At 38.6% G+C, this 19,569-nt stretch overlaps 2 protein-coding genes across 4 annotated transcripts in view; one reads left to right on the forward strand and one right to left on the reverse strand.

Moving 5' to 3' along the window:
* HYCC2 (hyccin PI4KA lipid kinase complex subunit 2) overlaps nucleotides 1-14,536 on the reverse strand; it is a 58,118-nt gene extending 43,582 nt beyond the window's left edge. Inside the window, exons 1-2 of one of the 3 annotated variants that reach the window (XM_072418735.1) lie at nucleotides 14,393-14,536; nucleotides 12,590-12,631 (exon numbers count right to left, since the gene is read on the reverse strand). The gene's annotated coding sequence lies outside the window, so the exon portion shown is untranslated. The remainder of the gene's footprint in view (nucleotides 1-12,589; nucleotides 12,632-14,392) is intronic. The other 2 variants (XM_072418733.1, XM_072418734.1) reach the window with 2 other exon arrangements.
* Nucleotides 14,537-14,683: 147 nt separating this feature from the next.
* Nucleotides 14,684-19,154, forward strand: NDUFB3 (NADH:ubiquinone oxidoreductase subunit B3). The gene is made up of 3 exons (XM_072418738.1): nucleotides 14,684-14,831; nucleotides 18,120-18,264; nucleotides 18,934-19,154. Exons 2-3 carry the CDS (start codon nucleotides 18,122-18,124, stop codon nucleotides 19,088-19,090), a joined length of 300 nt encoding a protein of 99 aa, XP_072274839.1. The 5' UTR covers nucleotides 14,684-14,831; nucleotides 18,120-18,121; the 3' UTR covers nucleotides 19,091-19,154.
* Nucleotides 19,155-19,569: the final 415 nt, after the last annotated feature.

A 19,569-nucleotide genomic window follows, 5' to 3' on the forward strand; every position in this document is an offset into this window, starting at 1 on the left:
TTTTGTTCTGTGTGTCCATTATTTTTGTATTTCTCCTCATCCGAGATAATGCCCTTTACACAAGTGTAGATATGTATTGGCTGCAAGTAAGGTGAAGGAATTCATCTAACACATCTGCAGTGCATTAACATGTGCTGTGCAGCTTCCTAAGGTGCCCAAACCATTTATACTATAGCATGCCATAACACACAGCAGCGCACCCATGGGTGCCCTGCACTGCATGTCTGTTGACTAGGCGTGCCAGTACCAAACAATAGCACCGTAACATGGACTTTTTATTTTTTATTTTTTTTTTGCAATAACATGTTCTTTACTGAAACACAACAGTGTGCAGCAGGTCTAAAGGAAGCCTCTCCTACAGCAAACACCGTGAACTATAGAAGCTCATGTTGCCATCTGAAAATGCATTTCCATACCTGATAATTAAATGCCCCAATGACCTGACATGAAACAATATGCAAAATTTTCCTATACTAAAAAGCCTCTATCTGCAGATTTGTTCAGGGTAATTCACTGAAAGAGCTGAAGGTGGTCAGCATGACAACAATATAGCATTAGCAGCACACAAAGTCAGCAATGGCAGCCTCCACTATTCTCTTGGAGAATTCTTTTTTCCTTCAATTCCTTAAAATATATCTGATTTTGTAATTTCTAGACACTCTGCAAAAATAACCTCAGAAATTCATGGACATATGATGTTGAAGATCTGCTTAGTTGACTTGTTTGCACATTTTCACTGCTCAGCAATGTTCCAAGTCCACAGGTCATAAGTTAACAGTTGTTTTTTCAGATTTATGAAAATGACCATGTAGTATGAATTCTAACTTTACGAGTATGTCCATCACACAACGAGAACTACTAAACATAACCTAAACTGGACATACACATTACAAATTAACTGTCAAGTTTCCATGCCATGAAACCTATAAAATGAGAGGGTAAGAATAAAAAATCTTTTTATTGTCTAGGTTATTAGCCAGGCATTTGTGCTACATGGTTTGTTGGCAGATCTAACGGAAATTTTTAACATTATTAATATTAAACAGGATTTTTATAGCGCCAACATATTATGCATATTACATATATAACATAATGTATTATATTACATATTATATATTAATATAATAACATATATTAATATAATACAGGGTTCTCCCCAGGCCCTTTTAGCTGGGTGCACCACCCGGCACTTTTCAGCACCCACCCGACTGTTTTTGTAATAATATATAATATATATATATTATATATCTAATAATATATATTATATTACATATTATACATATTACCTAATATACATATTATGTACAGTAAATAGGGGTTGCAAATGACAGACCGATACAGACAGTGACACAGGAGGAAGAGAGGACCATGTCCAGAAGAGCTTACAATCTAGGAGGTGGTGGAAGTATCACACATTAGCCCTGATTTACTAAAGCTCTCCAAGGCTGGAGAGAATACACTTCCTTCAGTGAAGCTGGGTGATCTAAAAAACCTGGAATGGATTTCCTAAAATCATTTGTTAGCAAATGTTTTGAATCCTGGACCAGATCATTTCAAAGTTTGCTGGATCACCCAGCTTCACAGATCAAAGTGTATTCTCTCCAGCCTTAGAGAACTTTAATAAATTAGGGCCAATAGGAGGGGAGATATGTAGTGGTGGGAAGTAGTGAGGGTTTTATTTGACAGAAGAAGATGGGAAGGCAAGTTTTAAAAAATGGGTTTTGAGGGCTCTTTTAAAATGAGCAGAAAGTAGGAGGAAGACGAATAGGACGAGGAAGACCATTCCAGAAAGTTGGGGCAGCTCTAGAAAAGTCTTGGAGCCGTGCGTGTGATGAGGTTATGAGTGAGGAAGTCATTAGTAGGTCACTGGAGGAGTGAAGAGAGCTGATTTTTCTATCAGGTCAGAAAGGTGATTTTTAGGTAATTTGTTTTAAATGTTTTATTATGAAGGTTAAGAGTAAGGTTAGGTAAAAAGTAAGAATTGTATTTTTACAAATTTGACCAATAACAGGAAATATGGTAACAGCCATATCTCCTATTAGTTATTGATCTAAAGTAGTAACAATGACAAGAGGTTAAAAATCCCTTAACTAACTTGGCCTTTTTCAATTACTCTCGAATTGTTTCTAAAAAAAAAAAAAATGAACTCATGGCTTAAATGTAAAAACTAATAAATAACCTCAAAAAGAAAAAAACTGTACAATTTTATTTAAAAACTATACCTCCACCCAGCTAGTTGGGGCTGAATTCTCCTAATGGGCAAAAATAAAATGTGTTTCAACATCCTTTAATCTTTTAATATTAAATGGGTTGTGGAAGGAAGAGGATGGGAGTTAGGAAAGATAAGTTACCTTTAGATACAACTGACAAAATCAGCATGCTCAGACATGAAAAAAGCAAAAAAGATTGCATGTGCACAGGATCAAAATAGTTAAAATGTCGCAAAAGAATAATTATTGTTATAATAGGATGATTGTGTACAAGACAAAAAAATAGAAGGGCTGCAGATTCATTATGTCTGGCTTCCTTTTTTTTATCTCCAAGAAGCAGATCAAAAGAAGAGGAAAAACCTCTTGTGTACTCAAGCCCTAAATATGAACCAGAAAAAGCTCATCTCTTGGAATATAACTGCGGTAAAAACAATATTTGTGAACAAGACAATAAATGCAGTGATTAATACCTGCTGAGTGTCTTCCATATTATCAAAATGGAACAGTTGGCAACAAATGTTACATCTCAGCCAAGCTTTAAGCTGACATTAGTACTTGCAACACTTGTATTTGTAAGAGAAGAACTGCCTCAGCTCATGAGATAAGATTGCCTTTCCTTCCCTTCTGCAGGCTCAGTTGCTATCACATTTTTACAAATTGGTACCAAAGAAACATCTTTCTATTAAAGGTAAACTCCAGTCACACAGCTAATATCATAATGAATATACACATCTTTACTAATCTGTGTGCCTATGTAGTGTGTAAAGCCAATTTTGTAACCATTTATTGGTTCAGAGCCATCAGTAATAATGGAGGTGACCCAAGAAGCAGGGAACCTGGATCAAAAAAGCCATAAGTCATTTTCCTGATCAGAGGTGTGTAATTGGCATAAAATAATTTTAACCCCTCTGGCAAGGGTCAGTGTCAGGAATGTATTCATGTAGAACTGTATGTTTAATAGAAGCTCCACTTTAATATTTATATAGCGCCGACATATTAGACAGCTCTGCACAAAGTCCATAGTCATGTCACTAACTGTCCCTCATAGGAGCTCACAATCTAATGTCCCTAGCATCATATGTCTTTAACACATTCTAAGGTCAATATATTTGGTATCTTGTGTTGCACTTTGAGCTGGTTACAATTCAGGAAACTATTTAATGGGGGTAATGTACAAATATGCAGTCTAGTAAATTACAGAAGTCACTTGGTGGCTCACAGTCTATGATAATTAGATAATGGTGACTAATAACCTTTTCAGAATTAAGTGCTTTTGTATTTCACCCTAGGGAAGGATCAATACCCATTTTACAGGAGACCTTTACCCAACTGAGCACTAAAACAAATCGGTTTGACTGCATTCCTAAATACTACTTGTTTTAAAAAATAAAATAAAGCTATACACCAGAGACCTCTCCCTTTAAGCAGATAATCCGTCTGCTAAATGTCAAAACACACAAGTTAGTTGTCTTCCTGAAACCAGAAACACGTAAAACAGATTATAATACCCACACTGTTATAATCTCCAGGTAAATCGATAGAAAGAGAAAATTCAGTGTGGACGATATGCAGCATTAGGTTGCTAACTATACAACATGAATTATGTTTAAGATTCCAAATATAAAAATGTGATGCTTTATGTCTATTAGTAAGGTAAAGTACTGAAACTCATAGCAACAAGTCAGACCGAATCTTTCCGTTATAGGATTGATAGTCGCTCTGCATTTTACCCATACTGGCTAAAGTAGCATGTGTCGTCTAGGGAAGAACCAGGGTCTGAATACACCACTAAAAGCATTGTTTTTATATGTGTTTGATGCATTCTGATTCTGCCAGAAATCTAGTGAGAGAAAAACTTCCTGTGCACTCTGCCTCTGATTCACTGTTTTCATTCCCAGTTTCCTCTGTGGATTACAGAGAACCTCATCTCATAATTTCTTCCTAACTCAGCCTCCTTCAACCTTTTTAACACAGAGAACCCTTGAAATACCTTTCAGATCTTCAGAGAACCCCGGCTATAATTACTATATCCACAGCCCACAATACATTAGTGTGGTGGCCAGTATGAAAAATGCTTCTTACATTGCTGGCCAGTGGGAAAAATGTCACCCCTACAGACAGCCAAAAATATAATTGGGGTCACTTTCGGCAACACAGTGGTTCAGGCGTTAGCACTCTGGCATTTGCAGTGCTAGGTCCCAGGTTCAAATACCAGCCAGGGCACTATCTGCATGGAGTTTGCAGGTTCTCCCCGTGTCTGCGTAGGTTTCCTCCCACATCCCAAAAACATGCAGTTAGGTTAAATAGCTTCCCCCTAAATTGACTGTAGACTACATTAATGACATATGACTATGGTAGGGACATTAGATTGTGAGCTCCTTTGGGACAGTTAGCGACACGAATATGGACTTTGTACAGAGCTGCGTAATATGATGGCGCTATATAAATAATGTGTGGTGATAATAATAATAATAACAAACTGACCTGAGAGGCACAAACTGCTCATTGCTCAAAGGAAACCCCTAGAAACCTCTGAAGGAACTTTAGGATTAATATTATTCCATGAAACCCTGATTGAGGGTTGTTCTTCGTATAAGGAAATAACATACTAGTAGTCAAATCTGTTTGTCATATAGAATATTGTAAATGAGTGTGGTAGAGACAAAGGATTGTAAGTTAAGGGGAAAAGGGCAGAATGGGCCTGAATAATTAATTTTTGTGGTCAGGCCAAATCTTAAGGGAGTTAAGTATAGAATTGGCAAAGGAACATGGTATCTTTAGGAAGAAGCAAACTAGATGTTATGACAGTAAGGCGCTGGGATCCATGGCAGTTTCTGAGCAACAGAAGCTGCTATAGCAAGTATTTCAATACATAACAACATATAACTAAAAACTGATGAAACAAAGACGTAAGGGTGAATAGGTTGGCGGTTATGTCACCTGGTGTGTGATGACAAATTAAAAGAGATCAAGATAAATAACTGCCTATATAACTGCTTTTCCAAGAAGCACGCTAGGATTGCATTCTACGCTGGAACATACTGTACGCTGGCCTTCAGCTTCTCTCTAATTTGACATCTGTCAAGTAACATTCAGATAGACACAGTAATTAAAGTCTCTGCTCAGTAACCCTGAATATCTGTGATGAGATAGCCAAAAATAATGACTGCCTCTCACTGACAAACCTAATGTAACTTCAAGAACATGCAGTAAAAAAAACAGCAACTGCTTCCTAAATGGTCTCATGGAGGTAAATCCTAACGTGTGTTTAATCCCCTCCAGGTACTTTATCCTAGGCAGCCACCTACATATATCGGTATATATATTTTCCTAAAATAGATGTCTTGTTCAGTTTGGAAAGTCTGCAGAAAAAATGAAATGCGAAGTAACAAGTAAAATGATTAACAGGAGGAGAGAGGAAGGATAACCTCAGATCAACAGCTCATTGCTGCTGATTTACTTTCCAATCACAGGCTGAAAGCAAGGACATTATTGGACTCCATTGCTCTGTATTCCACATGGATAGGAAAATAAAACTCAGAACAAAAATATAAATCTTTTGGCAGCCAAGATATCTACAATACATTCTGTTCAGTTAGTGTTCAACTTAAAAGAAAAATTACATACAAGTAAAAGCAGTCAGTCGGCTTAGAATGTAAAAATCAGAATGTTCACTTTCTTTACCTTGGATCCAAGTTCTCTATAAAGCATTGTATCCAAAGACACACCAAAGCACCAAAAATGTGGGTAGTAGGAATGCACTTTAAAAAATCTGTGTAATAAAATGTCCTCCGGCATCACCAATCAATCTGCTTGGTTGTTTTAACAAAACAACACCATGATTTTTTTCTATTACATTAGAAATTCATTATACACTAGGCTACAAGAAGTGTATAATGAAACGGATATGTTCCAGGATCACCAGATTACATAAAAGGACAAGGTAAAGTGATAACAATGTCTGGATAAAAATCTAAAGTAATGAGTTTATACTTTTTCAGAGCTAATGTAGCCATTCTGTGTTGGTGCGCCATTTGACATTTTTAGAAAGGCACTGTAATGGCTCATCTTTCATACATTCCTGCGTGTGAAGGTATGAAAGATTATAGCTTTAGGATTTAGAGACACTACAATCTCCAAGAACAACAATTGATGTTCCTAGGCACTGAAAGCACAACGCACACAAATACATAACATCAATTTCCAGTCACGTTATACAGGGGGGACAGTTTTGCCACTTCTGCTGTGAAGGTGCATCGACCACCACAATTCAGAAGAAATAGTCTGGACCATGAATGGGCAGAATTTAACTCTTTTGGCACATGTCTGAAAACTCATTTTATGTTTTAGGTCTATAAGTGTAGCTTAGCTCAAAAGTGGAGAACTGCAGTGCTGACAGGAATAAAAAAAAAGGTGGAAAGTTTCAATCTTAGTGACAAGTGACTCAAGACAAGAAAGCAGTTAACTGTAAGCCCAGGTCAGAGGACCCTGAACTATATATAAGAGCTAAAAGATCAATCTAGTTTACCAATTCGCTTCTAAAAAAAAAGTCCATTTAGCAGAGCCGAGATGGACTGCAACTGACACAATCCAATCAAATTTTCTAATTGTAACCGTCTATATAAATTGACATTTTGATGACAATGTTTACAAGATGGATTTGCAGTGACTAATAATCTATTACAATATAAACTCTTTTACCCTGGTAATGATGACAATGTCTTCTCCATTTCTGGGTTATGTTAAGTGGACAGAATGGGGAAAGACTTGGTTAAATGCCAAAAACAATAACTGAACTGCTACAAAGACAAGCCAGCCCTGTACTAGAGGAAAAGGATTGATGGTCTACAAGTATGACGTGGATCAGGTGTGGTCCTATAGAACACAGTCAGTCATTATACAGCACACTTTGCAGAGTGAATCATCTTGCAAGTATTTAAATTAAATATACCGGTTTAGGTTTTTAAACTTACTTAAAATATAGGGGGACCTTTACCATGCAGGGCAAAACAACTAGCTAGAAGCCAGCCAAATTCTAGGCCCCAGTCCTGTCTAAGTATCACCCAAAGCAGAGTCATATTTACACAACGCTTCTGTTGGTGAATGGAACTAAGGGAAGGCAAGTATAAGCAGTGTGGCGGGTTAATACTCTAGGTCTTGCTTTGCTGTTCTAACATATTAAAAAGAATTGTATCAAGTATGAATGCACATAAACAAAAAAAGACAAAAAAAACAAAAAACATGCAGCCATTAGAAATATATAGTAACGCAATGCAGCAACATGTATCCATTACTCCACATTGTGTTTACCATGGTACTACTAAGCACTCCAATGTTCTCCCCACCGTTTTGCCTTTTAGGGCTTCTTTAGGGGTAATGGAGAGACCGTGAGCGTAAAAGCTTCATAAATAGTTAACCAAAACCAGTTAATCCATACTCTAGAGGAAACAGAATAGTCCAGATGAAGGTATAATTGGTATGGGCAGTGGATGAGGTTAGAGTGTGTGCCCAATTGGTGAAGAGCAGAGCAGCAGCTCTTTGTGCAGCAGTCTCAAGGTCGCCTTGCAGGAGGACAAAGCCATGTTTTTGAGGGCTTATGTATAGTCACCATCTAATTTCTAGACTGGGATGCAGCTGAGAGATGACCCATTTTTTATAAATATTGGTACCTGTGCAATCCTTGGCTATGGTTACAAATGTTTGACACAAATCAGCATATGTAACAGTCATTTTTGCATGTTAAAGGGTTCAGTTTTCTTGAAAAAAGGAAACTGCTAATAAATGTTTTATGCCTGTATAGAAGATGATTTGAAGAAGCTTGAGCTCAGTGCAATAGTTTTGGGGGATGGGGGGGTCCAATCCCATAGTCAGGAAATTTAATTTTGCAGGGGAGTTCTGTACACAATCAAAAACATCTCATGGCTTATACCGTAGAAGTAAATGATTTGCAGTGTTATTTGCAGTGTTAGAAAAGCACAGAGACACCAGAAGTGGAAAGTAATTTTGAACAATACTCAACTACAAAACACATGGTTAGCAATAATATACATCATTAATAATGGTTATTATAATTTGTATAAGGAAGACAGATTTTAGCTAAATTGTATACATGTTAGTATAAATGTATCTGAAGCGCCTTAGCCCTCAATATACAGCCAGCTGCACATTTGTATTGATTTAACAGATGGTAGAATGGGGACATTCTGCTTCTTCTCCAAATCCGCTACCAAGTACAGGAACCTTAGTACAAGACTGCTCTCTAATCTGAGCAGTTCACATTTGTACAGGCAGGGTAAATCACTATGACAGTTACATGTACTGTATGGAATTATCTAGAATAGTGTAGATGGTTAGGTATGAACATAATAACAAAAGAGCCATTGTCAGTGACCAAAATCAAATACCTTTACTGGCAACACTAAAACAGTATGAGTACCATTCAAGCAGCATCCAAGGCCAACTAAAACACGGTGCAAAAAAAGGGTCTGTATGGATGGACTGTAAAGCTTAAACTGTCAAAATAGTAAACATAGTTCCTAATGCCTTATGGATAAGTATATAGTTCACATATATACAGGATTCCCGAGTACAAACTTTGGCTTTTCCTATACAAGCAAATGACTGGTCTAAACAGTGTTCCACTACAGAGAAATAGTATAGAATTACATTCTGTTGGGAACAAATATATCTATGTATCAGCATTGCAAGAATCTAATGACTTGGTATGTATGTTTACCACATTATATGCAAAATATTATAATATTCTAATATAAATACACACACATAAATACACAAATACATACACACAGAGACAGATATATTCTTAACATTCTATTAAAAAAAATGAAAAAATAAAATTATATATTTTTTTTCTGTTTTTAGGAAAACCATCAGAATATAAAGAAATCTGCAATAATTCAGCCTGCTTTCTTCTATGCCAGCCCCCTACCAACATTCCCATCCAGATTATGGCCAGTATTGAAACAATAGGTTGTAGAACAGTCACCACTGCCAGGATAAATATTGGGTTGTTAAGCACCTGGCAGGCAGGTGAGTGCATAATATTACTCAAGTGTAGAAATATAAACAGAATCTGTACAATACCATGATACATACTCAGTTGTATCAATAGTATTGTACACTACTGGGACTGGGCTGTTTTGACAGAGCAAAGTTTCAGCATATTCATAATAGCTTGACCTTACCTTTCTTATAGCAAAAAAGAGTTCTGACCCCCCACACCTACACATTTCTGTCCGCCAGTAAAGCAGCCCATAGCAGCAATGGGTCGACAGGAATTTTTTGGGTTTAGAGCTTAGTGACAAGCTCGGAGACTACCTGGACTTGCCAAACAATTCCAGTTGATAAGAGCCTGGCCCATGGATGTCTGCTGCTTTCCAGCACACTTCAGTCACAAAAGGCTGGGTGTGCAGTTTAAAAATTCAGATCTTCATGAGAGAATGGGAATTCCACACAGAGGGTTGTCTCATTTCAGTCTATGAATGATGACTGAAAAATTAAACTGATCAGTAGTGTTTCAGGGCACAGAAATGTGGCCGGAACCCAAATGGTATTTTATTCAGAATGGATTCATCTTCAAAATTACATTGTGTTGTCATCTTGAGATAACACGCTTCTCTTCACAAATGACTGAAATCTAAACCTTTTTGGATAGACTGCAAAAAGACTAATGATAATGCTGCAACGGGGTCTTGTAGCAATTAATGCTGATGGACCGTATCAATCCACTTCAGCCTAGAAAATTACACAACAAGGAGCAATCAAAGAATATTTTAATCTGCTAATGGAAACTGTAATAAAGACACTCATTCATTAAAAAGCACAAAGGCTTTGGAAGTATTTTATTCCTAAGAAGATAACATGCAACATTAACAGGGACAACCATAGATTTTTAGTAAAAAGGAAAATAAGAATCAAGAAGCAATGAAAACACGTTATTTCAGTTGGAAAACAAAAGCAAACTTCATGTTCAGTGTAAAGAGCCAATGTTCCCCCAATTTTATAATATCTTACCTAACCCTCAGCACTGCATAATATGTTGGCGCTATATAAATATAGTTTATTATTAATCATAAATATTAACAAAGTGGTTTGAATGAGTATGACAGGCAAATTAAAATGGAGCTCCCATCCACAAACTGGGAGTAAATAAGTGAGATAAAAAACACAGCTTATCTTAGCTGACTTATAGTACAATATAAATGTTGATTTTCCCATAAGTAATGCACTAAGAATTGTGATAGTAAATGCAAAGCTTACACAATCAGAAAAAAAGAGGAAAATACCAAGGGTGCCAACAGAAAAGCTTACACAATGATGAAAGGGGAAATATGCAAAGTGGACAAAACTTTACCTCTGCAACTGACATTCACTTTTTTTTAATAAAGAATTGGGAACATTAAAAATGAGTAAATAATAATGCCTAAGTAGAGGTTATCTGAGGTGCAAACTGTGGAGTCAGTGCGTAACTGCTTCCAAATTCTAAATTCCACAGCCCTGACCTCAAAAATCAGAAAAAAAGTTGACCCCCAAGTCTTCCAATTTTTTAACAGAATAATTTACAAGTTTTAGTTTCACAAAGTGTACACTTGTTACACTGACCTGTAAAACTTTGTTACATAATCACATAGTAGGTCAGTTTGAAAAACATAAGTCCATCAAGTTCAACCACTAGGGAAATAAACATATTCCAGATATAAAAACCCTAAAAGACAGAGTTGGTCCAGAGAAGGTATAAAAAAAATCCTTCCTGATTCCATGAGACAATCGGATGTTCCCTGAATCAACAGCATGTTATCTTTTCTTTAAAGCATTAATACCCAGATATATTCTGTGCTTCTAAAAATCATCCAGCTTTTTCTTAAAGCAATCTATAGAACTTGCTGAAACTACTTCCTGAGGGAGCCGATTCCACATTTTCACAGACCTGATATGTTTTATCAGGTCTTTATATGTTTGTAGTTATTTTGCCAACTTCCTGTTTAGTGACATGTTAAGTTTATTTTAATAAAAAGCGAGGCTCTAACAGATCCCCAGATTCATAAAAATCTAACAGGAGAAAAAAGAAAGCTTGGGGCTTGTCATACACTTTAAGTAGCTGGAAAAGGTGCAGTCATGGCTATATGTAATGTATACTTTGGGAGGATCCACAAACATGTACTGTTGCCTTAAACAAACGCAAGATTTAATTTTCCTGAGCTGTGCTCTGGCTGTGGTTGCTGCTAACAAGCAGAAATACAGTGAGGAACCCTGTCAGTCTGGGACAGAAAAACTTCATTCATAAGTTTCTAGACACAGGCAGTAAAAAAAAAAAAACAAACAAAAAAAAAAACAACAAAAATGTTATTGTCAAATCCATCAGCATGGCTTCCTGAACAAATTACACACCGGTTTGCAGCATCTAGCAACCAGAAACAATACAAATGACAGATTGGATTGTTACCATGTTATTAAATTCTGTTTTTCCATCACAACAGCACATAAGGACAACACCAGCAAGTAGTGTTTATGCAAAAAAATAAATAAATAAAAGTCCTTGGTGCTGGGTATATCATAAAAAATGTATAGATGTCATTTTAGGAAGTACAATTAAAGAAACCGATTTCTAGAACTAGAAAACAGAGCAATGTGGATACATGAAATATAAATAAAAGCAGAGACAACCATTATATAACTGAAGCACTTAGGAACATCATACACATAGCAGAATCACAAACCACCAATGAAAAAGATCTGCCAATGCAAACTATCATCACAGATCTCAGACACAGGAAAGAGCAATAATGGATGGGCAAGGAGCATTAACAAGACCAATCAGGAAAGACAAAGCAATGCAAGATGAATGCTGCAGGTTACTGTATATTCACCTAATGAATGGGCCTAAAATGTGTACTGGAAGTCTGGGCACACGTCCATCAAATTACTCAAATATGCAATTTTAACTTTTTCCAAGCATCAGCGAATAGGAATACATGGAAATTTATTTTGTTGTTAGATCCAAACTCTTACATATGCCAACATTACTCCTTAATAAACCTGCTAGGCTTCCCTGGATGTTCTATACTCGCATGTATCTATATACACATTCACAAGGACAATGAAGGACATAACACAAAGCACTGCTCAAAACAGAATAATAAATTTACAGGTATATATTTCCAATGGCAGTAATATTATAAATAATGCTGGCACCTCTAAGGAATCACTAGACAAATATAAACAACCCCCTCTTCTTTCCTGACATCACCTTTCCAACCAACCCCGGTTAGTGCTACAGGTTTGATCTCTATCACATATACAGTACATACATGTGAACACAGCTAGAAAATGATCAACAGGTGAATATTCTATGTGCCTACCTGTCAATAGGAGTTGTTAGCCATCCTGGAAGTATACAGCATCTGTTGAAAGACAGGCATTGTTTGCTGCTGTGATTTACATGAACTCAGTATAACAAGAAAAAAAATTAATTCATCCTTTATCACTATATTGCTTCTGATTTCCAACCACCTTACACCTATCCCACTGTAACTTTCCTTATCCCAGGATCATCTCATTGGGCTGTTATTTGAAGGGGGCTAGTAACTATCGCTGCTTTTCCAAAATGTATTATTTACAGGTAGTCCCCGAGTTAAGGACATCCGACGACTCCTAGATATGAATGGGGCTTCCCTGCTCCTTGGTGTGCAGGACAGAGGCTTGAAGGGGGGTGGTTTGCATGACTCCAGAAGAAATCTTTTGCTAAACACAGCTGATGTTGTGGGTGATCTTAGGGGGGTGAGCTCCTTCTGTAGCCTCTTGTAACTCTTTAACGACTAAGACAAACTCTGCAGTTTGTTTTTGCATATCAAAGCTCAGATAAAGCTCATTAATTAAGTTAATGAATGTCTAGGCCCCATATTGATTTTATTTTTTTGCTTTGTTTGCGATTAACAGTGAGGATTTTATACAGTAACTGACACCATGCTGCCTAATAATATGTTGAGACAAACATCTGTCCTAATTCCATTTAATAAATTAATGATCCTGTTCCGACTTACATATAAATTCAACTTACATATAAATTCAAAACTGCTCTTTGTAACCTCTGAAGGAACCCTGGTTGAGAAATAGTGAAGTGGAGGCTCGTTCCTTTATTATAAGAATACCAGCAATTTATGAATGGATCACAGTGGAAGTCCAGGTGACAGCGCTGTGTCATTGAACACAAACCCGATCAATACTGAGCTATTCTATTTATATAGATTTTGTTTTTAGCTGCTGGTAGTGGTCGTGTGACCGCGTCTTACTATATCGGCTGTATCAGGGATAGGCGAGGGGGCTTAATTTACCCCCACATTAATATTAATAAACTGGATTTATATAGCGCCAACATATCACAAAGCGCTATACAATATTATTATTGGACAGGATTTATATAGCGCCAACATATCATGCAGCACTGTATATTATTATTAATAAACAGGATTTATATAGCGCCAACATATCACACAGCGCTGTACACTATTATTATTGAACTGGATTTATATAGCACCAACATATCACACAGCACTGTACATTATCAATATTATTAATAAACAGGATTCATATAGCACCAAAATATCACTGTACATTATTATTAAAAAATCAGATTTATGTAGCGCCAACATATCACACAGCGCTGTACATGAAATAGGGGTTGCAAATGTCAGATACAGCCAGTGACACCGGCGAAGGAGGTGATGGGTGAGGAGGACACAGGTATACCCAATAGAGACACCAGCTAACCAGGGAAGGCATCCAGAGAGCAGACTTCATGTCATATTTCAGTATTCACAATGAGGAGGGCATTATACCAGATCTCAGATTTCATTAGCTCACCCATTGATCTATATAAGGCTTTACTGGGAACATTGGTATTCTGAGTGATGGGTAATGTCAGTGTGGGGGATGGGTGATAAGTAATATTAAATTAGAGAGAATTAATTAATGACAGTTTTATGATGATAGCAGCAAGCAAGACATAAAGGTGATAGAATGATACCAGAATGTGTGTAATGCATTCCCATGCAGCTTACATTGATTGAAGCATTGCCCTCCATGCCTGACATATGAGGTGACAGTGTAAGGGAACCTCCTGCCTTGTGTCTGGGGAAACCCCTTTTGTTTACCCATTTATTCACCTGATTCAATGACCACCACAGCCGCCTCTGCTCGGTTAGCTCACTCCTCCTCCTCTCCCGGAGCCCCGGTCATGTCTCCCCTCCAGCTCTTCTTCCTGACAAGCCGCAGCACAGCACCAACGCCACCTGCCATAGGACAACGCCGCTGCACAAGCAAGCGCCGCCCTGATTGGTCATCTCTTCGGGGTACACGTCACCGCGGAAACAGGGACAGCTGTTTGCGTTCTAAACCTCGTTTTCATATACTCACCGCTGATTGGACGATAGTTTCGAATGAGGTCATTCTGTAGTAAATCGGTTTGGAGTTTTTTTTTCTTCAATAACTTTATTAGAAAAAACAAGGAATTCACAAGGTTATTGTGACATCCGTCCTTCACTAAAGCCAATTTCCGGTTCCGTTCTGTTAGAATTGTCCCTGTAAAGGAGACTACGGCTGCAGGTAAGTTATCGGCTTCGTTTTAATAATAAAGGAACTAGGTTGATGTAGACTGGCACCGTGTGTTAGGCCTGTTTGTAAACGTTTATTTTTTTACTTCATAATGTAAAAGTCAGCTTGCTTCTATCATGGAACGTGGAAAATAAACTGTCATTGAACAAAATATAAAGAATAAATGTAAACAAGAAGCAGCAGGATGAGATAAACGACAGATGTATGAGGGAAAACAATCACATTGCCTTTGTAGCCAATCACAAGCCTTGCTTCATTAATAAAGCAGAATACATAACTAATAATAATAATAATAATAAATGAATATCTATTAAAAGAAACAGCAAAACCAATGTTTTGTGCCACAGCATTCACCTGTCACCTGCACTACCCTTTCTCTGCCAATAGAGGTCCTCAGTCAATGGCTCAGCATCACTTCCTCTGAGCCCAGGTCCTCCTAGACCCAGCCTGTGAATGGAGAGGAATCAGCTCTTCTCTCAGTCACTCCTCCTCCAATTATCATGGTTCTTGTCAGCATTTGGGCTCCTTGTACAGCTTCTTCCATTTATGCTCCAGCCCTGCTGTACAAGGATTGCAGGTGGCTGATACCAGATCACATGCAGCTACACTTGTGTGTTAATAAAAAAATATAGGGTCATAATATATTCTCTGACCACTCCGGGTTTCTGACATCACAGCTGAGCGGTGGTTTGGTCTCCAGGAAAACCCTCAGTCCATGTATGTGTCAGGGAGGAATTAAAGCCTGCGCACTTACGCCATTCCCACACAGCCAATCAAGATGAATAAAGAATAAAAAAAACAAAAACATTTGTTTTATGTCTTAACCACCTGAGCGTTACACTGAGGTCTAGATTTCTGTACCAAAAGTGATCCACTGTTTTTCATGAAATTTTTTTTTAAATTGTAGACCTGTAACTTACAGAAATATGTCCGAACAGGGGTTCTAGTAGATAATATGAATATAAAAAATGTATTTACTTTTATTTTTTTGTATTTTTTTGTATTGGATTGGATACCGGAGTTTGTATTCAATCCAATACAAAATGAGAGTTTGAATTTACCAATTACAAACTTTGTATTTATTTGAATTATTTTGTATTGGATTGGATACAGGAGTTTGTATTGAATCCAATACAAAATGAATGAATGAGTTTCTATTTGAATTTCCCGCACACGCGCCGACGTCATCACGCACGCAGGGAGGAGCCGTCCGGTTTTTTTTCTCCGCTGGACGGCTTCTCCCTGCAGAGATCATCCGGCGCTGGACGAAGACGGACGTGGACGATCAGCGGGACCAGGTAAGATGCCGTCCGGTATCTTGGGTTCAGCCGGCCGGCATCTTGTGTTCAGCCGGCCGGCATCTTGTGTTCAGCCGGCCGGGCGGCGGAACGCAAGATGCCGGGCAGCGGAACACAAGATACCGGCCGGCATCTTACCGGTCCCGCTGGCACCCGACGCTGGAGAGGGAGATCGACGGACGACGATGGACGGAGGACGACGCTGGAATAGGAAAACGACGCTGGAATCCTTACCTCCATGGTCCCGCTGGATGTGCACAGCGGGACCATGGAGGTAAGGATGTGACAAAATTACGGGGTTAACCATCCTAGCCATTTTTTTTTGCCCGACCTTCGTACGGGCATACCGGCTAGGTGGTTAATGATAGATTTCTTCCTCCTGCCTTAATATTTGTTTAATTATTCCCCATAATTCCCTTATACCCTGTGCAGAAACGTTCATATCCTCAGTGCCAGGGGCTACGGTTCATACTCTGTATAGAAGGGCTTCATTTGTAGCCACCCCCATTGTGCTGTAGGGCTCAGCCACCCCCATCCATCATACATGATGCAAAGCATTATGGGATATGGAGTCACCTTATAGCATAGGTTCCCAACAGGGGCCACTGAAGACGTGTAGGGGGGGGGTTCAAGTCCAAGGAAAAATAAGGGGGTGTTGGGATCCAGCCGCTGCCTCCTTGGGCAATACACACAGGGGTCCCTCTCCCCGTGTGCTGCCCAGCTCTTCCTCCATGTGATCCATAGCCCTGGCTGTGGATCATTGAGCTGACCATATTTGCATATGGGCGGCTCCTAGTGCACTGTCAGCCAGTTCAGTGTGAGCTCCCTGATAGTGGGCATGTCCTATAGGCCTCTGGAGATCAGCTGTGCCCCGCCCACCTTGTACTGTGACATAATCCCGCCCCTCGTACACCACCAGCAGCTTGAGAGCTACGTCTGTGTCCATGCAGCTGTCATTACCCTCAGTGTATAAACCTTCATATCTCCCACAGCGATTGTTGTAGAAACGTGAAATTTTTAGGGTACACAGGGCACCCTGGGAGCTGATACTAAACTTAATTTCAGCCCCCTGAACATAACAAGTTGCTAGATACGGGGTCTCAAACATAAAATACTAATAAGAATCAGGGATCTTTTCTCATTAAAGTGGGCCTAAAGTAAAAATAAAAAGATGACTTATTTATTTGTTCAGACCCGTGACGTTTGCTGCTGTATTTGTGGGAAAAAAAATGCCAATCTCACTGGGCATGTGAAAAGTCTATCCTGCGCATGACTGTACTCAGGGCTTAAACCTCCTGGAATTCTTCTCTGCGGTAATGACATAATGGAAGGGGCTCTGCGGTAATGACATAATGGAAGGGGCTTTACCTTTTTGTTTTTTGTTATTTATTGAAAAAAAAAACAATGGGTTATTTACCCTTCTATATAAAGTAAAAATTGTGATCATTGGCTATTTCAAGACCAGGGTCCCCAAATGGAGTTTGCATATTGGGGACCCCCAGGGGCCACTTCCAAGGCATTGAGCATTAGGGTACTAAAAATTGTCTGAGCTGTGGTGCCTCAAATATAAATTTGCCTGCCCACCAACTTTAAGGCTGCGTTTGGACTGGCGGTGAGGTGGCACTATGGTTATCCCTTTCCTCATGCCATGAAACCCTGCTTAGGAGGAGACGCTCAGTACCGCTCACTGCTGCCTGGAGTCGAATCTGCAGACGCTGCTGTGCGTTAAGGCTAAGCAGCTGGCGGGGTGCCTGTTACAGATAACTGGCCACTTGCCACCAAGCTCATCTCACTAATATTATATTCATTTATCATTCATTTATTATATATATTAGTTATATCATGTTAGTGCAGAATTACCTTGTAACAGATTTGTCTTACTCAGATATGTGACAGACAATACAGAAAGGTGTCTTCGTCTCCTTGTACAATCGCATGCTTACGTATGTTTGACCTCTATAATGTTTAAACATTGACACAGGTATGGGTCATGGACATGAGCACCATGAACATGGCCATGGGAAGCTGCAAATACCTGATTACAGAATATGGAAAATAGAAGGCACGCCCCTGGAAGACATACAGGCCAGGCTTGCAAGAAAGGGATTAAGGGACCCATGGTTAAGGTAAATATGGTTTTATGAGTATGTCTCTGGGTCAACAAGGATATATTTTAGTACATCTCTTTAGTACAGTTATGTATACCCATATTGTCTCTTTTTAAAATGATCTCTGTTAATGATATGTCCAGCAAAATAATGTTGATTCTGCCAAAAAATCAGCAGACATCTAACTTCCTTTAGTGAGCACATGAACTTCACAGCAGTGGTGTCAGCCATGTCTAGGTCTTCCTTCCAGGCTACAGAAAAGCTTCCCCTGTAGAGATGGCTGGACAATCTCCAGTCCTGAATACATAAACCCAGTATTCTTCCCAGAAATGTTTTTAAGCTGGATGGGAAGAAGCTATAAGTGGGTGACAGCCCCTGTATTGTAACCACCCAAAAACAGCTGGGTGGTGCACCCAGGTAAATGCGGCCTGGGAGAACACTGCATACACCCAGCTAAACTTTGATTCAAAATTATCTGGGGTGGGCTCCCTAAGTAATTAGGCAACCATTTATTTCACTTTGTTGAGGGGTTGGGCTATTGGAAAGCAACGTAATTTGCCTGAATGGGCACATTGACAGTATCTCTTTAAACTCTTCTGATGGCTGCTTCTACTATACAAGTTATGGATATAAGCATATTGTTTACCTGTTTCATGTTTGCATTAATTTCCTTCTGATTATTTGCAGGAATGAAGCCTGGAGATATTCAGGAGGCTTTGCTAAACCTGTCACCCTAGGACAATGTCTCCTAAAAGGTTTTAAATGGGGCTTTGCTGCCTTTGTTGTAGCACTCGGTGTGGAGTATGCCTTATTTCCACCAAAGAAAGACAGTGGACACCATTAAATATGTAAATTGTAAAAAACATGTTAACATGAAGAACTCTATTAAAATTCTCTGTTCTAATTTAGATGTGCGGTTATGATGTTCTGGCTAAGCTAAGCATAAACATTTGGTGCAAACCTAGTAAAAAAAACAATTTGGTGGAACTAGTTAAACAACATTTGCATAATACATGTTTTACTAGGTAAGGCAAGTGGCCTGGAGGAGGATAAGGCTTTGGAATCGGGCAGTTACAGAACCTAAAATAAATGATAATGCTAATGGTTGTATGGTGCTCCCTTTCTGTTGTTGTTCATGAAATTATATTTCCTGCTCGCCTAAAATAGAATCTCAGCTTTCACAATTTGTTTTAGTCATCCTTATTTCAAAAAATACCTTAAAAAAACCATATTACTGATATTTAAGGAGAAGTCATCTTCTGTTGCAGTTTTACCCCAGTTCTTGTCTAGTAAATTTTGTCACCAGTACTGGAAGAAAGGGGA

The sequence above is a fragment of the Pyxicephalus adspersus genome, chromosome 7, assembly GCF_032062135.1.
Source record: "Pyxicephalus adspersus chromosome 7, UCB_Pads_2.0, whole genome shotgun sequence".
NCBI lineage: Eukaryota > Metazoa > Chordata > Amphibia > Anura > Pyxicephalidae > Pyxicephalus > Pyxicephalus adspersus.